Source organism: Vombatus ursinus, unplaced genomic scaffold (assembly GCF_900497805.2).
Source record: "Vombatus ursinus unplaced genomic scaffold, bare-nosed wombat genome assembly UNPS02014774.1, whole genome shotgun sequence".
Classification (NCBI taxonomy): Eukaryota; Metazoa; Chordata; class Mammalia; order Diprotodontia; family Vombatidae; genus Vombatus; species Vombatus ursinus.
The window spans coordinates 4,953,807-4,978,880 of NW_020954552.1; the positions used below are offsets into that span (position 1 = coordinate 4,953,807).

A 25,074-nucleotide genomic window follows, 5' to 3' on the forward strand; every position below is an offset into this window, starting at 1 on the left:
AGAGGGTAGTTATTATAGCTTTGTTCCTTCTGGCATCAATGGTAGCTCCTCTTATAGGGTCTTGAATCCCTTCTGTGGTGACATGGATTAATGTTATAATAATAATCTCAGATAATTCTGGGATGTCATCAGCAAGAATTGACAGGGTGATGGTCAACAGCGCCTGGCCTTCAGAAAATGAAATCTAAAAATTTAGAGAAAGGGATGTCATTGATATTGTTACTACCAATTGATTCTACTGAGATATTATTCAAACCATTCAATAGGAACACCATAAGAATGCTTTATTGAAATCTCTCACTGGCCACATATCACAGTAACTATGCATACAATGAAGCAGAATGTAATTTCAGAAACAATTCAGACTCTCTTTTTACTGAAAGTTAGAGGAAAACCTGGTTAGGAACAGGAATCCATTTCTAACATTAAGCTAGTAAACTATACTGAGTCAAAATGCCAAATGCTGCTTTATGTCTTTTATTAAAGTAAATACTCTTCCTGGGAATACAGGTCCCAAATTACAGCCTTATTTGTTAATGGTAATGCAGGACAGGGAAATCATAAATAAATAACACCCACAAATTATCTAAAAATGTCATCGCAGCCTAATAGCTTCAACCTTTTCCCCACAAAACCTTTTGCCAGAATTGTTACTCATTTCTCTTTATTTCCCCTGTGCATGTTCCCATTGGATGTGTTATTTAGCAATGAAATAAGCAAAAAGGATAAGGAAGAGAATAAGCTTGCTGGATAATCCACAAACTCAATATGCATTTAGTGACTGAGCCAAGAGAGAGTTTTAATACCAAAAGGGAAAACAATTTATAGTCTAGATCTAGAATACTTGTCAGGAACTAACAATATTGTGGAATTAAAATGAAAAATAAATGAAATCAAGTTCACGTAGTTTAAAAAAAAAATACTAACATATTAAACTGTTACCAGTGTTTTGTGCACCGTGAACATTGTATCACAACAGAACATTAATGTGGCATATCAACATACATCTGAATATATTATAGCCCTTGCTAATTATACTGGAGCTCTTGTTATAAAGACCATTGAAATGGGGCTGCCTTAGAGGTCAGAAAGCTTTACAAAGAAGCCCTATTTATTAGGACCCAGAAGGTGAGTGGGAAGGCAGGCCACACAGGCTGACGTTTTTGCTTCCCTTTCACTCAAACTTCTCTTTGCCTCAGTTTCCTCAACCATAAAATGAGAATCATAATAGCACCTACCTCCCAGGGTTGTTATGAGGATCAAATGAGATAATATTTGTAAAGTGCTTAACATAGTGCTTGGCACAGATTAAGAGCTATATAAATATTACCCATTAATAATAATAACAATTATCATTATCATTATTATTATTATTATTTATTCCAGATCTTTTATCTTTATCTATCCTCAGAATCACAACCTGACTCTTCTATCTTCTGATTATTTCCTTGCTTGATACAGGCAAGTCACTTAGCTCCTCATATGTAAAATGATGGGGTTAAACTAGATACCATCTAAGGTCCTTTCCAATTCTGAATCTAGGATCTCCGTTTGAGTATTGACAGTCTTGACCTTAAACTGTTCCCTAACTAAGCTGTAATGGCTCAGAATGAATGATGACCTGAGGTCTTTCATGGGATACTTATGATGGTGTCAGCATAGCAAAATAGGAAGAGTCAGGAAATATGAATCCCAGTTCTCCCATCATCTTGCTATGGAGCCTTGGGCAAGGTACTTGGCTTCTCTGTTTCTTCACCTCCTAAATTTAGGTGGTCGGGATAAATGACTTCTGACATCACTTCCAGCGTTAACATTTTATGATGTATTTCAGGTTAATCCATGTAGTCAACTCACCTATTCCTCTACAACTTGCTGACAAAAAGGATCTCATTTCATCCACATTCATTTATTAAGGGCCATCTATGCACAATACACCATGTGAGGTCTCTGTCAAGGACTTAATATTCTACTAGCATATACATATGTATTTGTAAGATAAGTAAACACAAGATAAATCAATAAAAGATTATTTGGGGAGGGAGAGACCACTAACACATGGAGGGTATCTGAGAAGACTTCATGGAAAAGGCAGAACCTGAACTGAGTTTTGGAGGAGGAGTCTTGCGGCAGATGCAAGGGATACATGCATTCTAAGCATGGGGAATGACTCCTCTGAAGCCACAGAAACAGGAGATGGATCATCAAGAACATGGAACAGAGGGTTGTTCACTTTGGCTGGAACGGGAAACTGGTTTGAGTCCAGGAAACGGAGGGAGTAATGTAAAATAATTAGACCAAGGGAGGTTGGAACCAAATTATGGAAGATATTTAGTGATACTCAGAAGAGTCTGTATTTTATTCATGAGACAAGAAGCCACTAACGATTTCTGAGCTCCTTGAGGGCAGAATTTTTTTTCATTTTTTTTTTTTACTTTTTAAACTCCTAATAAATAGCAATCTTAAGTCACTTATTTGTATATGTATCCCACATACTAGGCACATGGGACACATGTACAAAAATGAAATGATTCCTGCCCTCTGAGAGACATCAGAACCATGTCACCTACTCAAAAATCTTTTGTGGCTCCTTATCGTCTCATGAATAAAATGCAAACCCTTCTGAGTGTTATTTAATGGCTTCCACAATTTGGTTCCAAACTACCTTTGCCAACTTATTTGTATCACTATTTCCCTTTGACATGAATAAAACCCTATTTTTAAAAATTCTCTTTCATTGATTGATTAGGTTGTCTCAACTTGCTACTGACCTTTATTATTAGTCTACAGCATGGTTCAGAAAAGATCCCAGGAACTGCACTATATTCAAATCTGAGCTGCTTCCCTGGACCCTTCAATGAGTAGGCCCCATTCATCTAAGAAAGCCTGACCTCATGCTGAATTCCATGTTTCAATGATTGACATTAGAGTCACACTCCAAAAAGCATATAGCAAAAGTCTAATAGAAGGTGTTTAGCATCTCACAATACCAATCATCATCATATAGGAATTTCATTATAATTTCATAAATTACATACCACCCCTGACGTGGGAAATATGTCACTAATACTTCCAGTTGCTACCCATTCTACTGTTATCCGACCATACGTTCCTTTTAAACGTTCAACATTCAAGGTTATCAAATTATCCTGTTCCATTTCTTCCACTTGTTTATATAAAGAATTCTGAAAATGCAGAACAATAACAAACATATTAGTCATTTGAAACTGTCTCGGCAGAACTGTTATTATTTAATATTATTAGACCTTCACAAAATTACAAGTATAAGGTATAATATGTAAAATGATACTATCTATAGTGGAACAATGCACCAGTTTGAGAGAGTTAAGAGGTGTGGATTCTAGTCCACTAAAATTCTCTGGGTTTTAGTTTCTTCTTCTATAAGTAGTAGCTAAGTAGTACAATGAATAGAATGCTGGGCCTAGAGTCATGAAGACCCAAGTCCAAATCAAGCCTCACAACCTTACTAGCTGTGTGACTCTGGGTACGTCACTAAGCCTCTGTCTGCCTCATTTTCCTCGATTATATTATGGGGATGCTAATAGCATCTACTTCTCAGGGTTGCTGTCAGTCAGTCATTAAACATTTATAAAGCACCTATTATATGCCAGGAGCTGTGTTAAGGGCTGAGGATAGAAGGAGTGGTCCTGTGCTCAAGGAACTCACAATCTAATGGAAGAGACAACAAGCAAACACATATGTACACATAAGGTATATGCAAGAAAAATAGAAAATATAAGTTAAAAGAGGGAAGGTAACAAAATTAACAGTTGTTGAGAAAGATTTCCTGTAGAAAATGAGATTTTATAGAAGGTGTTTTTTTTTTTTTATGAGGATCAAATGACACAATATTTGTAAAGCACTTAATACAGTTCCTTGCACACTGTAGGAACTTAATGTTTATTTGTTTCCTTCCTGCCTATGATGGGCTTCAACTGAATAATGAATAATAATCAAAATAATTCACATGCTAGTTCTATGAATCCCACTGATAGAAGTTCCCATTCTCTCTTTTTTTGTAACCTTTAGAACCAAAATTAAAGAAATCCTGCTGATTTTCCTTCCCTTCTTTGTCAATTTCAGATGTTTTATATTTCGTTTATAAGACTTTAACTTCATTTTCGCTACCAGCAGTCTTTCTCTCCTGCTAGCTTTCTCATTTTCCTCATGTTCACAATCATACTCTCTAGGCGCTTTCTCTAATTCCCTTCCCATTTTCAACTCTGTATGTTCTTAATGTGCCTTGCTTGATATCTGTAAACATCTCTTCTCAAATGCTTGCACTTCTTCCCTTCAAAATCACTGAATTCCCCTAAGATACAATACAGAACACACAGTTTTTCAGGGCAGGCTCTCATCATCTCCTGCATTATGTTCCAACTCTATTTAAAATGCTAAATCTTTGAAAAGGGATCATGTCTAGCTATATTTTATACAACATTTTAACATCATGTTACAGATGTTAGATAGTAATAAAATCATGCCCAAAGCAATCAAACATTCCCTGAGAAACTGTCACCATTTCTAAAATGTGCACATCATTTATTCACAAGGGACCACATAGCTCTTAGGAAGCCTTGCTTCTCTGGCTCTGTGCATTCAATTAACGAGGTTAGTCAATGAGCATTTGATGCAACCAGAAAACACACGTGAAACTCTCATTAGTTACTTTCCTTAATCAAATGTGCTATTGCCAGATTCTCCAGACTCCATGAGGCCTTGATTAACTAATTCCAATTAGCAGATTTAAAATAAAGTCAGATCCATTACTGAGAGTTAGCTTAAGTCTCCTGAATATTTGGAAATAAGAAACTAACAAGAGCTTACTAAAGAGAACCTAGCATACCTAAGTGACCAACAAGTAACACACTTTCCTTCACATACAAATATGATAGATTCATAGTCAACAAAATATACTTTGAGGTTGGTTTTGTTGTTTTGTTTGTTTTTTTCGTAGGACAGTTAAAAGGCCCTAAGGTGAAGAAAGGGTTGTTCGTGTTTTCGGTTGTTTTTTTAACTCTATCTTCAGTAACTAACAGTGCTTTGCACAGACCAAGACCACTAATAGGTGTTTGTTGAATTAAAATTTATCTTTTCCTCTCTATTATGCAGCCTCCTCATTATCATTGGATACTAAGCATTTATAAGAAAACTGGTGAGGTTTTGGGGTGCCATATGCAGCCACAGAACATGATTTTTCTAACAACTAACTCATTAGAAAGTTGCCTAACACAGAGACAGAACCTACTACTATATGTGCCTCATTAGCACTCTATTCCAGAGGGTCCTAATGTGGTGTCTCTAAACTTTTTTTTTTTACTATTTTGATGATTTCACTATAACTGCCTTTCTCTATATTCCTATGTATTTTATTTTATGCAATTGAAAATATTCTGAAAAGGGGTCAAAACAAAAATGTTAAGAATCCTTGGTCTGGGGAAAATACAGTGAGAAAACAAATAATATCCCCATGGAAAATCCCTGGGATCAGCCTAAGATGAGAAAATACATGATACCACTTGGGTGTTCAGTACACTAGAACCACAATAAAAGGCAATGCTTTTGATAAGATCATCAATATTTTTTAAAAATACTAGTAATTTGTGAACAAAAAGAATTAAATAAAAAGTATACATTCATCAGACCTCTTACATAATATCAATGATTTCATCACTCACGTTAGGCACACCCAAAGCAAGTCCAAGGTAAATGAAATATGGACAGCCCATCATAAAGCATATCTATACACCTCTTTAAAAATATGAATACCAACAGAGTAAGTTTGGGTTTTTTTTTCTAACAAAGCAAAATTGCTGATACAACACAACGCAATTGTCTTCTGCCTGTCTGTAGCACCAAGAGTTAAGAGTTGATATCAGGACTTAGATGTTCAGGATCTATCTGAGTATACTGGCTAGAGAGGAATATTGACTCTCAAATGCAAATCCCTGAAATTGCCTTGTTTCTCAAAGGCATCCTAGGCTATGATCAACCACTACTACTCCTATGTCAATGATTGCCGAATAGATTTTAGGTCTAGAAGTATGAGGTGAGTATCCAAAGTTCCTCCATAATGGCAAATAAAGAACCTCCATGAAATGGTCACATTATTTGAATCTGCACTGCATATATCCATTGGGCTGGAACCAATTACCATATTTTACATAATAATAACTTTGAATAGTATGAATTCAAACACATGGGAATCTAGCTGTGGAACGTTACTTTTCTGACTGCATTTCTTCCACAGAATTCACACAGCTAAAAAGAGGTATATAAGATATTCCTGAATGTGCAAAGGTGCTGTAGAAATGCAATAAATTAGCCCAACTTCTAAGAACAGGATTTTTATACTGGTACCTGAGCAAATGCAATGACTCCATAAGCATCATCGTTAGATGGAATAACTATTTTCACATTATTATTAATGCCAATCTCTGCTCCTCCTTTGGGATTTTTAAGCTGAACTCTGAAAGATTCTTCTTCCTCTGGTATTATGTCATCAAGAATATTGACTGTAATTATAGCTTCCTTGGTTCCAGGTGTGAATATCAATTCACCTGAGCTGGCATGAGAAATATATATATATGTACATATATATATATATATACACACACACACACATACATATACATATATAAATATATATACATAAAATGAGTACAAAAATAAGGAACAAACAGGATAGATTGGTTACAAAAATCTCAAAGTACTAATAAATGTCAACAACTGGAAAAACAAAAGTACTTCCTCAAAATAAAAATGTTCAAATTGATGATATTTTTGGCTAAATATAGTATAAGGATCTTAGGGATATATATATGGGGTATATCAATATGCTATCTCTTGATTCCTATGCATTTAAATTTTAAGTCACCAAAGAAATTTTGGTCCCAGATATGTGAGCTCCAAAAGAGGAAAGAGGGGGCAGCTAGGTGGCGCAGTGGATAGAGCACTGGCCCTGGATTCAGAGGGATCTGAGTTCAAATCCAGACTCAGACACATAACACTTACTAGCTGTGTGACCCTGGGCAAGTCACTTAACCTCCACTGCCCCCCCAAAAAACAAAACAAAACAAACAAAAAAAAACAACCAAAAGAGGATAGAGTCTAAACTAATGCAGAGCAGCACATGTTCCATAAGCCATAGTTCTAGAGAGCTATCTGGCAGCACTAAGAGGTTACATGACTTGCACAAAGTCATGCAACCAGGATGTGTCAAAGTCAGGACTTAGACCTAGCTCCTTCTGACCCCAACGCTAGCCGTCTATCCTGTGACACCCACCAAAAGGGTATTTATCAAAAATATAGAATGTAGAATATAAAGTATATTAAGATGCTCAGTATAAAATGTGAAACCTACCTGGGAATAAAATCAGATTGGTCTGAGATATAAGACAACTCATAGATCTGTGAATGATGTACTCCTGCTAAAACAATGAGATTTTTGCTTGAATTCAGTGACCTCACAGTAACAGAAACTGCATCATCAGCAGAAGGTGCTCCCAAAACAAAAGAGAACTGATTTAACTCTGAACTCCAGCAGTAGAGAGCAGATTCAACTTTGCCAACAAGGAGTACGTGGACTGTAAGGAGTAAGGAAAAGAAAGAAAAAAGAAAAATGACAAAAGGAATGAGTGACCTTTAAAAATGCTATGAAAAAATGACAATAGTATGGCTATATGACCACTGTCCATTTGAAATGTTTCCTAAATCACAAGTCTGTCCATGTCACCACCCCCCGACTCAATAAACTCCATTGGCTCCCCATCACCTCCAATATCAAATATAAAATCCTCTTTCTGGCATTCAAAGCCCTTCATAACCTCTCCTCTCCCCTTTCCAGTTTTGTTACACTTTAAACTCCATCCCACCCCACTCCATGTAAATCAATAGCCATAATACTGAGGTAAAAAGAGGCTAAAAATGGCCTTAGCCAAAAAACACCTGATCTCCTTGCTAAGCGGAAAGACACAAAAGCCAAGAACATTACTAACATAGAGTATAACCTCCTCTGTAACACTTCGTAGAGCTGGATATTGGAAGAATGTGAACAATGTTGCCTCATTAATTATCAAGAAGCAGGGTACAAAAAAAGAGAGGAGGAAATTTGGAGGATATTATGAAGGTACCAGTGCAAGATGGGGCAACAGCCAAGGCAATCATGAGATTAAAAGAACCCCAAAGTTTCCTAGCTGGGTCATCAGTGATATGCTAATAGTGCCAACTATACTCAAGAAGGTGGTTGTAAAGCAGGAATATAAAAGGAATGGAAGATGAATGTAACTGTTCTGTAATTAATACTATTGTGCTAGAAGAAATGATGAAATGGAGGTTTTAATAGAAATCTGGAAAGACTTGTATGAAATGGTGAAGAACTAAGAGAACAATTTATGCAAATGACAGCATTGTAAGTACAAACAACTTTGAAAGATTTAAAAACATTCAATGACCAGATTGAGAACTGATAATGCAGATCTAAAGAACTGATGATGAAGCATGCTACCCACCTCTTGCCACAGAGGTGATGGACTCAGGGTGAAGGATGAGACACATATTTTTGGACATGGCCAATATGGGAATCTGTTTTGTATGAACGTGTATACTTTTACAAGAATTTTGATTTTCTTCATTTATTCAGGGTGTGGGAGAGGAAATAGATCTTTATTAATGGAAAAACAAATTAAAATAAAAAAACAAAATTACAAGCAGATATTTATTATATTAAATTGAGTTTTTGATAAGAAAACTTACATACAGTATACCACTCAGAACTGTAGAGAAAGAGAAAGTTCAGTGGAGAACCAGTCAACATCTGCTGAACCCTCTACCCTCTACTCTCCTTCTTGAAGATGTTATTTACTTCTAAGCTACAACTTTCACTTCTACATAAATGGCCTCCAAAATTTATATCTTCTACCCTTAACACTAAGGTTCATGATCCACAGCTCTTGGTGCCTGCTGAAATTTCTATCACCTCAAGCACAAATGTTGAAAATAAAACATCATATTTCCTTAAAAAACAAACAAAAAACCTCTTCCTAACTTGCCTTTTTTCATCAATAGTATCATCATTTTCCAGGCTACCCAGTCTTGAAACCTGGGAGTTAATGCTTGTGTGACACTAAAGGACCCAGGTGATCTGGACATACCCAGACAAGCCCTGTTACACTTGAGATTCAAGGCCCTCTCCACAATATGGTTCCAATATTATATACCCTTTCAATTTTATCTTCCCTTAAAAAAAAAATAAAACTAGAATTGTGATTTGATGTATGGCAAACTCCCAATGAGGAAATGTAGTCTACAAGTGTTGAACTTTGAGCCTCAGGGGATTGGCAGGGGCACCAAAAGGTTGGACTATGTGTAACTCTGGACAATGACTTGTCCAGTGACATAACCAATATATATCAGATATGAGACTTGAACTCAGACCTTCCTGACTCCAAGATCACCAGTTCTCTACCACTATACCACACTGCCTTTCATTTCCTGTAGTAACTTCTCACAAACCCTCAGTTCCTGCTCAACTGGTCTACTTTAGTCTTCTTAGCATTTTGTCTCTGCTGTTAATTTGGCAAATTATTATAAAACTTTTGTATTTTATTCATTTTATATGCATTTATTATCTGTCCCAGCCTTTCCCTTCCCTCCTCGCATTAAACAATTGAAAAATTAAATTAAATTAAATAAACCCCAGTAACAAACTCTAACAAAATAAATGACCACACCGATCATACCCCAAAATGTATGTTTCATTCTACACTTTAAGTCATCTCTCTGGAAGGAGGTAAGTAGTAAATTTTATTTTAGGACAACTGGAATCATGGTTCATATGGATCAGGTTTCCAAAGTCCTTCAATATTGTTTTTCATTATATAGTTCTTGCCATTATATAAATTATTCTCATTTGTTTAAAGAAGTCTTTCCAGTTTCCTCTGAAAATATCCAATTTATCATTCAAATGGCATAATAATATTCATTATAGTCACATATCATTATTTATTTAACCATTCTCCAATAGATGAGTACTCCCTTAGTTTCCAGTTTGGGATTACTATGAAAAGGGCAGCTATAAATAATTTTGTACATATAGCCCTTTTCTTCTTTTGATTTCTTTTGGGTATTGACCTATAAGTATTACTGGATCAAAGGATACATACAGTTTGATGTTACTTTGGGGCATAGTTCCAAATTGCTTTCCAGAATGGTTGGACCACTTCTCATCTCCACCAACAATACATCAACATGTCTGTTTCCCAACCCTGCCCCCCCATATCTGTCTTTTTTTTTTTTTTGGTGAGGCAATTGCAGTTAAGTGACTTGCCCAGGGTCACATAGTGTCATATTCTTCCTTTGGAATTTTGCCAAACTAATGAGTGTAAAGTAGAACCTCAAAATTGTTTTGATTTGCATTTCTCTAATTGTTAATGATTTGAAGCATTTTCCATATAATTACTGATAGCTTGAATTCCTTTGAAAACTGACTATTCATATTCTTTAACCATTTATAAATTGGGAAATGATTCTTAGTCTTAAAAAATTTGAATTAGCTCCTTACAAATCTTTTAAATTAAACCTCTATCAGAGAAACTTGCTGCAAAGCTATTTTCCCAGTTACTTGTTTCCATCCTAATTTTAACTTTATTAATTTTATTTTGGTAAATACCTTTCAATCTTATATAATTACAGCAGTCCATTTTATCATCTGTGATCCTATCTATCCCTTGTTTGGTCATGAATTCTTCCTTTATCCATAGATTTAAAAGATAATTTCTTCCTTGTTACTCTAATTTTTACTATATTCTATTTTTTAAATTGTATTTTTTTAATATGTATGTTGTCTCTCAGACCAGATACTAGTCACGGAGACCTCTTTCCAGCATCAGCTGCTAGAATGGTGACTTACATATGGAAGAAATTTAATAAAAGTCTGTTGCTCTGTTGACATAGGAGGTATCTGAAGCCATAGTAAAAGATGAAACTGCCTAGTTCCAAATTTGTGAGGGATAAAGAAGAGAACAAAGGATGGATTTCTGGGGGAGCCTCACAATAGACTGGCTTATAAGATACAAACTAAAGGCATCAGATTGTAAATAAACATTTTTTTTCTAATTCCATACTTAGCAGAGATTAGAAACAGCAATTTTCTACCTCCCTTATAATTTCACAATACATAAAGGTCAAGCAATGTCATGCCTCCGTACCTCAAAGCTAGAGACATGAGAGACGGCTTTAACTTTGAAGTTAGAGTTAGGACTCAGCTTCTGGCCCTGCTATTTCTGCCAATGTGATCTTAAGGCCCTCTGGGCCTTAATTTCCTCAGGGTTGAATTAGAAGACCTTGAAGATTCCTTCCAGTCTACATCTACGTTACATCTCTGACTTTTCCCCTGAACAACTTTTTCCATTTGTTTAATTCTTTTTATTGCATTTCAAGATGGTACACGTGACACTAAAGAAAATCCTGAGAAGACCAAAAACTAAAGCTGGTGTTCCATTAAGTATAAGGATTCTCCAATCCGAGGAAGGGCAGGAATAGTTCTTCATCAAAAACCCCAATTAAAGCCCATGTCAATTACTCTGTAATCTACTAAATCTAATTTGGATATCTTTATTCCCACAATCCTGTACCTATAGAAATGAATTAAAATTTACTGTAATTAAAACTAAGTTTATTATTATTATCTGAAAGTACTGGTTACAATTAGAATAAGTCCACAAACATTAATCCATACCTATCCCTGAGGTAGGTGTGAAGGAATGGATCCTGTTTACAGCACCAAAATCTAAGGATTGAAAATATCTTAAAGAAGATTGCCCTGTCTCCCAAATGAAAATGTCAGTTGAACTCCTGTCTCCTACAAGAAAAGAATAAAAGTAGTCTGAGGCAAAAATTAGAAAACAAACAGTAAGATTACCCAGGAAAACACATAATAAAGGAATGTCGAATTTAGGAAAGAAAATATAATTAAAGTGGAAATAGGTCATCCTTTCTTTTACACTACAGCAAATTACATATATGGTTAACCACTTAAAATTAACAGATGGTAAACAGGAACACAGAGGTAAAACAATGTTTGACTGTGTTAAAGGAACAGTTGATTTTTCCTTTTGAAAGTATAGTATTAAGTGGAAGAATCACCTTTCAAATTCGGAGAAAATTTCAAAAACTACTTTACTACTTGAAGTCCCTATTCTATATCACTGACACCCATTAACCACAGCGCAATTTACAGATGCATCAGAAGTTGCTTATGGTTACATATCTAAGATTTTATCGTGATAAGTATCATCAGTATAAAACTACCAAGGTCAAGTTTATTTTCAATTCTACCCCAAGGACAAAGCTCAAAAACCTAATAATGGATAAAAAACTTTAAAAATGTGCTTCCAATTCTTTTGTTACTTCACACTATGACAGAGCTTAAGTTATGTATTTCTGTGTCTGTTTCCATCTTCATTCATAATACCACACATCATCCATCTATCTCATAGAAATATTTTTATGGATTAACTAAAAAATTGTCAAGCAATTTTCTCATATAAAGTACCATATGAATACTAGATGACTTCAATAATATCTATACATGCATCTGCTAAGGCTGTATTTTATTACCTAAAAATATTCCTTTGGCAAAAATTAAGTAGATGTCATCTCCTAAAGTCAAAGCCTCCACATGCACTGTCCCAACGATGGACACTTCTTGAAAGTGACTAAACTCATTGCCTGACCATCTGAACAAAATGGAATTTAGTCCAGTGTCAGATGGGGAGACAGCTAGGAACATGGACCCTCCTCTGGAAAACAAAGTCATGCTCAGAACTCCATGAACGGAAAGTTTTTGATGCAGCACGAAGCTTCCACTAATCCATCTGAAGACCTGTAGGAGATGTTCAAAAGCAAAGTCATCTTATACTGGGACCTTAGAGTTTTTGAGAACATAATATATCAAAAAGTGCTTCTCTGAGGGCTCCTTTTATTTCACCTGAAGCTCAAGAACAATTTCATAAGTCAAACACATTTTTTTTTCAAAAATGAGAGGAAATAAACTCTTAGGCAAGGAGAAAAATGAGCCTCAGATGGGTACTGATAAAAAATTGCTTTCTTTTCCTGTTTGTTTAGTGGGCTATTTGGAACTGAATCAATTCCTAAAAATAGTTAGACCCACCGAATCTTACTGTTCACAGCAACCTTATTTTTATGTGAATTTTTTTAAAAAAGTGAATTAAGGCACTGAAAAGAAATCTCATTATGACTAATAGCAATTGGTAATATAATATTATAGCCCATTACAGGAAACAATAAGATGCAAGAAAATACCCAGTCTTCTCTGAGAAGGAGTCATCCAGGCTCAAATCTGATCTAAATAATGACAGTACATGTAGTCTCTGGGGAAAGGAAGGCTGCCAATGCTTGTCTTAAGCATGAACAGTGACCCAGTCTATTTAATTTCCCAAATATTCACTTTCCGGAAAAACTGAATAAATTAATTTTATAAAAGAAACAGAACATTTAATCAGTCTGTAATAAATCAATGACTAAGTTCCATTTTCTTATTTGCCATTTAAGTATGACTATGCTTTAATCCTGAGCTCTAAGCTATAGTACTAAAAAAAATCTAGATTTTTTTTTTCAAACATAAAAAAAAGATCAAACCTGAGTCAATTCAGAATCGTCCCTCTGACTTGCAACAATCAAATAATGTTGATTGGTTGAAGTAAAATGTTTTACTTGACTACTTTCTGGAACTATAATTGTCTGTTCCTATAAGGAAGGCATAACAATACAATTAAAATTAAGAAAAACAGAACTGAGTTATGAAAAGCATGATCAACATTACTAGTTAATTTTTCAAGTAACACAACTTAGGGAATTGTGAGTTCTAGGTTTACATTTGTTTCTTATAGATATTTGAAGGAAGACATGAAAAGTATTGTCCTGAATTACAAATCTATGATTCTATGATGCTAACTAAAGAAATATATGACAAATTGCTTAGAAAGATACATCTCTAAGGGGGTGGGAGGAGGGGAAAGCAGGGGGGGAAAATGAGAAGATTCCCATGATCAATTTGATGAACTCTCCCAATCATCTTGATGAGCTCACAGGATGTGAGACTTTGTCTGGGTTCAGGTAAGCTCCATCCCCTAAAGAGTGTGCACTTGGGGCAGCTAGGTGGCGCAGTGGATAGAGCTCTGACCTTGGAGTCAGGAGGACCTGAGTTCAAATCCAGCCTCAGACACTTGACACTTACTAGCTGTGTGACCTTGGGCAAGTCACTTAACCCCAATTGTTTCACCAAAAAGCAAAAAAATAAATAAAAAATAAAAAGGCCTACTGGTCTTTAAAAAAAAGAGAGAGTATGCGCTTGTAGGAGAACGTGGGCTCCGATAAACAGAAGTATGCATAGAATGATTTTACGTGTACATACACACACATACATATTAGTGTCTAATGTTAGCTATTTCTAGAGTGGGGAGGAGAAAAAGGGAAAAAGAAAATTACATGATAACTTTGTTACATATTTAAAAGAAATAGCAAGCTGTATATAATAGATGTGCAGTTTCATGAGCAATTATCTTTTTTTATTCCACTTTTATGAAAATGCTTGTTTTATTTCTTAAGTTCAGAATAAAATAAAATTCAAAAAAAAGGAAAGAGGATAGCTCCTGAATGGTTATCAGAGCCTATGGTCTTCACTAAGCTGACTCAAGAGGCTGGACTCCTGTTAGAGGATCTACCCTTTGAAATAACCTACAGAAGTTAGACAATCATACTGTTCAGCTCTTTTTTCCTTTTTTTTTTTAAGCTTTTCCCTAGATTACATTACAACAGAGTAAGTCTGTGTTTTGGAAGGGAGATTTCAGTTTCTTACGAAATATGATCACCAAATCAAGTCTTTTAGCCAGAAAAAGAAAATGTAATTTCCAGAGCAACTTCGCCCAAGAGTAAACCCAACTTTAAGAGGGAAGACTTAGCCTTTAAAAGAGAATGAGAGAGGGACAGCTAGGTGGCATAGTGGACAGAGCTCCAGCCCTGGAGGCAGGAGGACCTGAGTTCAACTCTGGCCTCAGACACTTGACACTTAATAGCTATGTGACCCTGCGCAAGTCACTTAACCCCCTCACCAAAAAACAAACAAACAAACAAACAAACAAAAAAAGAGGCTTGAGATTTTCTTTGGGGGCAGCTAGGTGGCGCAGTGGATAGAGCACCAACCCTGGATTCAGGAGGACCTGAATTCAAATCCAGCCTCAGACACATAACACTTATTAGCTGTGTGACCCTGGGCAAGTCACTTAACCCCACTGTCTAGCCCCCCCCAAAAAAAAAAGATCACCAATGTAGCTCCTGCATCTGGAAGAGCCACAAAGCCACAAAAATTAAAGCCACATCATGATGCAACAAGAAGTTAGAAGTTTGCCAACTTTAACTATTACAATGAGTAACTAAGACCATTTTGATGGAAAAGAAAATTGCTGTCTAGGAGCTTCAAAGGATGTGATGTTTCCCTTCTGCGGGAGTCTGAGACCTCAGAGTAGTATCACAAGGCCATAATGGGTCTCTGGAGAAGTGAAAAAGAATGACTCGCCAGACTGTCAGAGTGCTGCTTGTTTAGCAACCCCAACATCTATTTTGCTTCCTGGGAGACAAACCACAGGTGAAACTATGAATTTTGGAGGGACTGTGTAGGACCTATTGGGAAATCTAAAGATCCACCAGAAAGTCAATGTGTTATCCCTGTGGCACACCCAAATTCAGTTCCTTCCAAAAGGAACAACTCTGAATGTTCTGTTTTATACTCATTTATAGGCTACTGTGAGTCCTCTGAGTAACTTTTGTGTTTCTATAGTCACTTACGGACTCCTATGCTGCCTTTGAAGCTTCTAAGCGGTGAGAGCAAGCCTGTCCTCTCTATCCATATGTACCTCGCATACTTGCACAGGAACTAGGGGAGCTTAGCATTTGTGACACCCATTATCTTAGGGGGTCCTGGACCATAAGTTACACACCTCATAAGAGAAGGTTTCTTTCCAACTAAAGTTAGAGTATATATGGTCTGATACTTCAACAAAATTATAAAAATGTATGAGAAGTGTTAAGAAATGTTATATGCAAAAATATTTTTTTTTTACCAGGAATAATTTGAACTCAGATGTGATAGTATATATGCTGTTCTTAGAAGGTTTCTCTCCATCTTTTTCTCCATGAGTGATCACAACATAGGGGGAACCATTGATATAAAATGTCTCACAGCTTTTAGGATTTTGTATATTAATATCCTAAGAAGTAAGCAATAAGAAAAATAGTGAGAAATGTACAAATACATGTTAGCTAATTTATCTAAAAGTAAAAGAATCAAGATTTACCTCAACTGGAATAAAAATTCCTTGCCATCGGTAGAGAGAAGAAAATTGGTGGGAGGATATTCTTAACATTATACCATATACTGATTCTCCTAATTTAAAGAAACACCAGCTAGAGGCTGGATCGAAACTTTGAAAGACAGATAGTACACTATTCATTCCCCCTGAAACAAAGGGAAAAAATATTTATGACTAGAAAAATCTTTGGCATTTTAAAATATTTCCTAACTTTAAAACAAGATACTTTTGGATTTGGAGGTAAATGAGTGACTATATTTCCGAGATTACTATTAGTTCAGTTGTAGATTTTGCCCAGGTCAAAAAAAATTAAATTAAAAGTATTCCTAACAATTAATTTCAAATTCTAACATTTAAAAAAGTTGTCCTTTTAAGGAAGTTATTTGACAGGGCAATCTACCCCCATACTTCTAAATAACAAACCAAAAAACCCACGAAACACCAAGTTTGAATCATAAAATCTTACATATGAATAACTGCATATGAATTGCCTATGAAAAACTGATGAAGATATACTAAATACCCTAAAATTGCCATCATCCAATTGTACACATAAATAAGAAAAAATCTTTAAAATTATCTGTACGTATCAATATGACATATGGAGTATTAATAAAAACAAAACAGCCAACCAATCTATATGTATATGTGCATTCTCTGCCATGGGAATACAGTTGAATTTTAATAATTTAAATGTCTGTATGATGTAACTTCATATACATGTGTGCATATTGTATGTATATATTTTTAATAAAGTTATGGTTATTTCATTTTTGTCATATTAAGTGCCCTGAACATAGTAAGTAATTAAAAATGCTTGTTGAATCAAAAAAAAGAAGAAAATAAAAGAAAGAAAATAAATGATTAAAAGACCTCTTAAAAAGGCACATACCATTATGCAGAATGTTTTAGGTATCATTTCAGGAAATAAGGACTATGCTGTTCATACCATAACAGTATGTTCAGCTCACTATTGTAACATACTAAAAAAATATCTAAAACAGTATCTAACAGGCATTATAAGAGCCTTATCTTCTTTAACTGGCCCTAACAGTCAGAGTTTTCATCTAAAAACTTGATCTATCCAGAAAAATTCTACAGTGTACAAGAGAGAACTCTATTGAATGATATTTGAAATTTTCAATATTTCTCAATTATTATATTTATTTTACAATTAAAAGTAAATGACCATCAGATTTTGACTTTTCTAATGAAATTGAGTAAAAAGAAGTTGGAAATTTTCACATTACAGACCCTCTACGATCAGAGATGCCCATGGAAAAGATACTAATCATATCAATTAGGAGACAGTAAGCAATAAACCACATAAATATTGAAACTAAACTTTATTTGTAGATCAGTAGCTATGCTGACTATGCCTACTTTATCAAGCATCTATACTCTTAAAAGCCCTTAACACTTTCCCTTTCTTAAAAATTAACTTGTAAAGTCCTCATCTTCACACAAAATTAGACATTCTGGAAGTCTGCAATTGTTTTTTTCATAAAAAGGCTGAATGGTCTTGCCTAGGCAGAAAAGAAGGGAATATATCTATGATTAAAGAATACAGCTGATTCTTAAATTTAAATGTCTTCAGATAAAGTAGAGTTATATTTTATATTGGTATTTAGTGTATAAAATTGGCAAGCATGGCAAACACCATGTACAAGCAATATCATCCTTAAAAATCCCATAAAAACTACCCAGAGTGTAATATATTATCTTTAAACAATTGTAATGTACTAGGGTTTTTTTTAAAAGGCAGTATTCTGTATCTGAGAATTCAAGGACATTAAATGCTTGTTTTAGAAAAAATTGAATGAAAATTTTATTTTTTTTAATAGCACATAGAAAAGGAGAGAAACAGGGTACTAGGACTTCTATTCAAAAAGAAGAAAATAAAAACAGGTAAAAAGTTGGCCATCTGGAAGACTGACAATTAGAAGGAAAAATACTTTTGAAAGTGATTGACCCAAAAGTGTAATTATTTTACACATAATCTTCTTCCTGCTTCACCCAGAGATAACAGAGGACAGAAGGAATTCAAAGGGAACACAGCAGAGGACTTCTTACTAACTAGAAAGAGCTAGGAAGTTTTATGGCTTTTCCTTTCATTAGCTTTCCCAGACCATGCAGAATAAAAAGATTTGTAGTGTGATGAAAAGGAGATTTCTAGAATCACCCTGCACAGGAAAAATATTCACACTGAGGCAATAGTAGACTCAGGTCTCTCATTTCCTACTCAATTGGGGCAACTTCTCATAAAATAGACATATACTTCTCTCTGTCTCTCATTTCCTCCATCCTTCCCTCCCTCCCTCTTTATCTCTCTGCTTCTGTCTCATTCAATCTCTGTCCCTCCCTCTCCTCCTCTTTGGTCTACATGTGCATATTTGAATTCTCAAAAGTTAAGTTTCGTGAAGCTATTGCAATGCTTTCTAAAAGAAAATGAGTCCTGGAAATCCAAGACTGTGAAAAGCAATAGGAAGAACTCCAAAGTAGAAATTATTTTGTACAATAAACATTTTAAGCTACTTTATTAATTGTTTTTTCTCAAATTTCAACATAATGATAAAGTTGAAGCAAAAAAAAAATATTTGACAGGCCTTTGGGAGCTCTGAGGTTTTGTTTTCATAAGGAACTGAACTTACTCATGCCAAAGGCAGTTTCAGACACTGTCTCCCACTCCACACTCACAGTTAAATTAAGCCCATTACTCCGGGACACATTTAAATAAACAGTCCTGTTGGTTTCTTCAATGGTGATAGCTGTGGCTCTAAAAGCAATAAGCAGAATTACAGACAGTGAAGTAACAACTTCATTTTCATATCCAATTCATACTCAATCACTATTCCACAGGTGTGGAATAAATAATGAAGCATAACTGATGGTAAGCAAATGCTCTTTTAGGGAAGCATACTATTACTTGAATATCTATAAAATCGGTACCATGAACTGCACACTCCAATAACGTAATAGAGGCTCATTCGGGTAGTAGAGACCTAGTCTTGGACTGAGGAAGACTTCAAGTAAGGAAGACCTTCCTTCAAGCTCTGCCTCTGACACATACTGGCTGTCTGACCCTAGCTAGACACTTGAATTGACAGAGGGAGTTTCCTTATTGGGAGTCCCTATATCAATGAAATAATGGATCAGGATCACCTTCCCTACACCTACAAAAGAACTCAATAAATATGAATGAATTATGGTATAAAAAAATAATGCTAAGATGTTTTCATGACATAAGGACAAGACTGAAAATAAATCAGTGACTACATTTATCTAAAGCAAAGGAAGTATATCTTATTTAAGTAGTATGCCTCTCAACAATTATCACAATGTCCTGCATAGAGAAGATGCATGATAATGTTTATTGAATTTACTGAATTATATAAAATAATATAAGCAAGCTGAAAAATGTTAAAGACTAGATCTATAATGAGTCAGTGGATGTGGTATAAAGAATCCTGAACCTAAAGTCAGGAGACTAGACTTAAGTCTGAATTTGTCACTTTCTAGCCATGGGACTTTGGGAATAACAAAGATTCAGTTTTGTCCTGGAGATAATAATAACTTATATTACATACATAACCACATTGCATAATGGAGAGAGAGGTGGCCTTGGAAATAGTGAGATGAGTTCATCTCTTCTATATAATGGCTGCATGACCCTGTTGGCACTTAACATCTCAGGGCTGTAGACAACTCTCTAAGACTAAAAGCTATGGAGAAGGTGACAACTTGCATCAATAGAGATAGTTTCCTTATTGCCAATGAAATCACAGATCTAATCTCTACCCATCCTTACAGTGAAAATTAAATGAGAAAGCACTTCATAAACTGCAAAGTGTTATATAAAATACTATATAAATATAAGACGTTACTAATGAAACAGCTTATTTTCAAGAAATCAAATGCAGAAAAACTCAACAGCCAATGGAAGTGTTTAAAATATATTAAATACGTAACTAAACTATTCAGATTTGGCTAAATAGTTGTCTCAATCTTTTATTATATTTTCTCAATATTGTAAAATACTAAAAGGTCATATTTTTAGTGAAAACATAAGAATTGCATTAATATCATTAGTACCGAATGTCTTCGGGTTACTAATATCTTGTGCTCTCAGAGAAATTGCCATTCTGCATTTTCTTCACTTCAGGGGAATACTTCCTATTGAATATCAGAAGCTATAGTCTTCATATTAATAAACTATACCTATTTTCAACTGCCCAAATACTGAACAGACCCAGTGGAGCTTGGTTCTGCAAAACAGTTATAAGAGTTTGAATAGGTGTCCCTAGTCTCGCTCCTCCAGTTGGGTCGAACAAGGTACAAACAAAATGTTCATCCATCTCTGGTTCCGCATCTAATATGGCAGATATGTGGAGCGTCTGCAAATAAATCAGGAAGACGAAGTCATTAACATACAACTCCAACACAGCATACACAAAGAGGTGAGACATAAATTTTTGACAACAAAATAATCCAGTCCATGGAGTGTCTTATTATTTTTTTAGATTCTCATAATGTGGTAGCACATTTATGTAGCTGAAAGTTTTTATTGTCAGAATTTCTCAGTTCTTCCATGTAGTTAAGTGACAACGAAATACAGCTAGCTGTTTCTTGTTCTTAAAAGATCAGGTCAAAGTCCCAAAACTATAATTATCTCTTCATGGCAGTCATCACAATTTGACTTGTAATTTAGAGCACATCATGAAGCCAACTCCATCCCAACTTTATTCTTGAATATGCCTCATGGTGTCAAGGTGACCCTGGAAAGGAGGTCAGAAGAACAGAAGCTCTGGAACATTCTACCAATATATCATGGTCACTTGATTATGAATTATTTGACCATGGCAGCTCACGAAACAAAGCCACATATAAACTAGCCTTATGTGGCTTCCTTTTCATTTCTGAAATAATAGTGGCAGATCAGTGGGAAAATGGAGCAGAGTATTACTGAAAACATAAAGGTCCTCCTTGGGGAAGAAAATAAAGTCAGTGACAGAGCTGTTTTTCATCATGTACCTAAAAGCAACAAGAAGCACCCCTCATGAAACTCTTGTTCTCTCACCTTGCACAGGGATGAGCACAAGAAAAAGGCCACCATGAATATAATGGCAGTTTATATGCCAACATTTGCTACACAAGGTAAAGTGGAGGAATTTACCTCAACAAGGTCCAAAACCAAGTCAACACATAAAGCCACTTGGTAACTTCACAGTCACAGTGGAAATTGAAAAGAATGATGGAAAATATTGGGAAAATGTTCAGGATAAAGAAACAAAAGAGACCAGATTCTTATAGACTATTCTATCAGAGAAGCAGCTTTAAGTTACAGGAAGACCTGAGTTCAAATGCCACTTCAGAATGTGTGACCTTGGACAAGTCACTTAACTGAGGCAGATTTACCTCAATTTCCTCATCTATAAAGTGGGAAAAATAATAGCTAATAATAGTACTTATCTCTCAGAGTTGTTGTGAGGATCAAATGAGATAATTGTAAAGTGTTTAGCATGGTTCCTGGTACATAGTGCTATATTTATAAAGTGTTTTGTAAAATCTTAATATACTATATATACTAGTTATTATTATTTTTTTATTTTCATTATTATTCAGTAGCCACATGCCTATATATTATGAACACCTTCTAAAGGAAGGGTGTTGTAAGATACAAGACATGGATAACACCATATAGGTGCATCTGTGAATAGGTTATGATGCAATTTCAGTGAGAAAACATCATAAAACATTTCATTCAAATTCTTCCCATCATTTTCCAAGCAGCTACTGTTGTGCACATACAAGATATTGACTCTGATAAACATTCCAAAACAAGTCATATTCCACTTAACTGGAGTCTTGCCAAAGATGCATGGTTAACTAAGACATCATGGTAGGGGTAGGTAGTTTGGTTTCAAAATGATATGATATATAAAATGATATATAAAACAGTGTGTGAAGATGTAGGATGTCTAGGTACAGTAGCCTAAGTCTCTAAAACAAAAACATAACCTACTGTATTATTTAAATAATCTCCCTCATTGGACAGTTTATATTTACAAGTAGGTAGAAACAGGAAAATATTTGAATACAATAAATGTGGTCTCTTTATTTAAATGTTGACAGTTTATAACTCATCTTATTTTCAACAAGACTTTAGGCAGTTATTAAAAATGGTATTTTATTTTTTGCTATCTGCAAATATCCTACCTTAAATCGAACTCCTTCTTCCAAAACAACATATCCTTTTGAAGGTGTCAGATCTCCAGACAGTTTTGAAGAATTTACTTCAGTTACAACAAATTGGACGGTCACTGATCCAAACAGTCCTTGGGCAGGTTCTCGAACAATGTATAACACTGCAACACTTTCCTGGATATAAAGGGCTGTTGGTTCTCTTAGGAAAAATTGTTCACTATTGTTAAAGGACAGAACTCCAGGGCCATCATCATTGGCAAGTATGGTAATTAAAGCTGTCAAAATGAAAACAATAAAATGTATGAAATCAATATATGGAAAGCTCTAAACGCTGAGCACTTAGAGGCCACTCAGTGAATACTTGTTAAATTGAAATAAACACTTCTTTTCCTAATGAAGGAAACAGAGGGAGAAGTAGAGAAGGGAAGAAAGGGAAGAGAAAGGAGTAAAAAGGAGAGGAGAGGGAAGAAGAGAATGAAGAGAATGAATGAAAAAAAGTATTTATTAAGTGCTTACTATGTACAAAGATGTGGACTAAGCACTAGGGATAAAAATAAAAAAGATGAAAAGGCCCAGTGTTCCTTAGGGTACTGTAGCAAAGCAAATGATAATGTATCTTCTTTAGAGTCATTTCCTATGATAAAAACTGTTATCTATTTCTGATTTTGAGCCATTTGACAGTGTCAAGGACTTTGGTGGTTAGAACCAAAGAGAGGAAGAAAGAGAAGGGGGTAGGGGTGAAGGGAGGAAGACAGTGAGGGAAGACAAGGGGAGGGAAAGGATATAAAGGAGAAAAGTGTACAATAAATAATCTAGTATAAACACAATGAAGAATACTTAAAGTGAGAACAGTGAAAAGAGGTGGAATGAGTTAACAAGAAAGACTACATACCAAACTTTTGGGAAATCTTCATAAGTAAGTTAGACTGTCATCTATGCGGTCCCACAAAGGCCTAAAGGACTGTACTGCCTAGCCTAGAAACCCAGAACGTCAGAGGCAGAAGAGCAGAAGAGACTACAGATATAACCTAGCCTAACCTCCTTGTCTTGCAGATGGAGGGCACTGGTCATTAAGTGGTTGCCTTAAACTACAGAGCCCAGAACTTGAACACAGCCAGATTCCAAGTCCAACAGTCATTCCATACATCACTTCAGGCCTATGCTTCTGCCTTCCACTGATAAAGTACATCAGAAAACAAGAAAGAAACTCTCTAGAGAGAGAATAAGAATGACATAATCCACTTCTTGGGCAGCTAGGCGGTACAGAGCACCTGGCCTGTGGTCGGAAGACTCTTCCTCCCAAGTTCAAATTTGGCCTCGGACACTTATTAGCTACGTGACCCTGGGCAAGTCACTTAATCCTGTTTGCTTCAGTTTCCTCATCTATAAAAGGAGCTGGAGAAGCAAATGGCAAGAAAACCCAATTGGGGTCATGAAGAACTGGACAAGACTGAAAAACAACTAAACAACAATAACAATCCACTATTTTTTTTTTAAAGAATAGTAATACTGAGCATTTATGTAGCATTTTAAGGTTTGTGAAGTTCTTTACAACTATTATCTCATTTGATCCTTACAGTACTTAATCCACTGTGCAACTAGATAGTTGCCCCCAAATATTTTTATTTAGACATTAGCCACTTAACTGAAAACTAACAAAGTGTCCTATCCATGGTATTACCGATGTGTAGAATCTTAAGATAAGAAAGTTAAAAAACAAAGGGGGTCAAGAAGATGAAGGAACTGTATGTATGTGTATATACACACATATATGTGTGTAAGTATGTATGTATGTATGTGTGTGTTTTTCCTCCTCCTATATATTACGTGGCTCTCCCATCCCCCATCTTACTCATCCCAATAATTTTTAAAAAGGCATTTTTCTCTGCATAATTTCCCTGAAAAATTTTTTTCCAGCTTTGAAATAGCCATTTTAAAACCAGAAGCAATAATACATGAAAAGCAAAAAATCATGTTACTTAAAATTCTTTGCATTTTTCACTCTACCTGAAGACTCTTTTTACATAAAGCCATATGCATTTTGTATGTGTATTATGAGAAAAGAGAAGGTAAAGGGTTAAATGAAAGGACCAACAAGGAACCCAAAGGTGCTAGCTAGAGTACTGGCCTCCCATACAACTTCTTCATTTGCGCTTTTCTTTACCAACTTCTTACCTTCCCACAAGTAAGGAAACAATAATGGTTCTCAATATTTTTTAGCTCACAGTTATGCCATGAGGAATCATGGCGTACTGAATGTCTCAGGGTGACAACACTATAGGAGTTTCATACATGGGTAGTTTTATGTGAGTTCAAAGTCTGATGTGTTTTAAAGTTAGCATCTGGGTCATAGTCAAGTTTTGTTTATTCTGCAAATAAAATATTTATCATTCTATGTATGCTATATAAATAAGAGCAAATATGATTATGTTTACAAATGTTTTTTATTTGCAATAACACAACA

The 25,074-nt window shown here is 35.2% G+C and overlaps 1 protein-coding gene across 1 annotated transcript in view; it reads right to left on the reverse strand.

The window, feature by feature from the left end:
* Nucleotides 1-25,074, reverse strand: part of ADGRV1 (adhesion G protein-coupled receptor V1) — a 645,475-nt gene that overhangs the window by 490,720 nt on the left and 129,681 nt on the right. The window contains exons 42-53 of the mRNA XM_027864178.1: nt 22,623-22,885; nt 20,625-20,800; nt 19,058-19,182; nt 16,392-16,552; nt 16,158-16,304; nt 13,678-13,785; nt 12,637-12,901; nt 11,756-11,878; nt 7,382-7,604; nt 6,379-6,583; nt 3,036-3,182; nt 1-184 (exon numbers count right to left, since the gene is read on the reverse strand). Of these exons, the coding sequence (XP_027719979.1) occupies nt 1-184; nt 3,036-3,182; nt 6,379-6,583; nt 7,382-7,604; nt 11,756-11,878; nt 12,637-12,901; nt 13,678-13,785; nt 16,158-16,304; nt 16,392-16,552; nt 19,058-19,182; nt 20,625-20,800; nt 22,623-22,885 (2,127 nt within the window). The remainder of the gene's footprint in view (nt 185-3,035; nt 3,183-6,378; nt 6,584-7,381; nt 7,605-11,755; nt 11,879-12,636; nt 12,902-13,677; nt 13,786-16,157; nt 16,305-16,391; nt 16,553-19,057; nt 19,183-20,624; nt 20,801-22,622; nt 22,886-25,074) is intronic.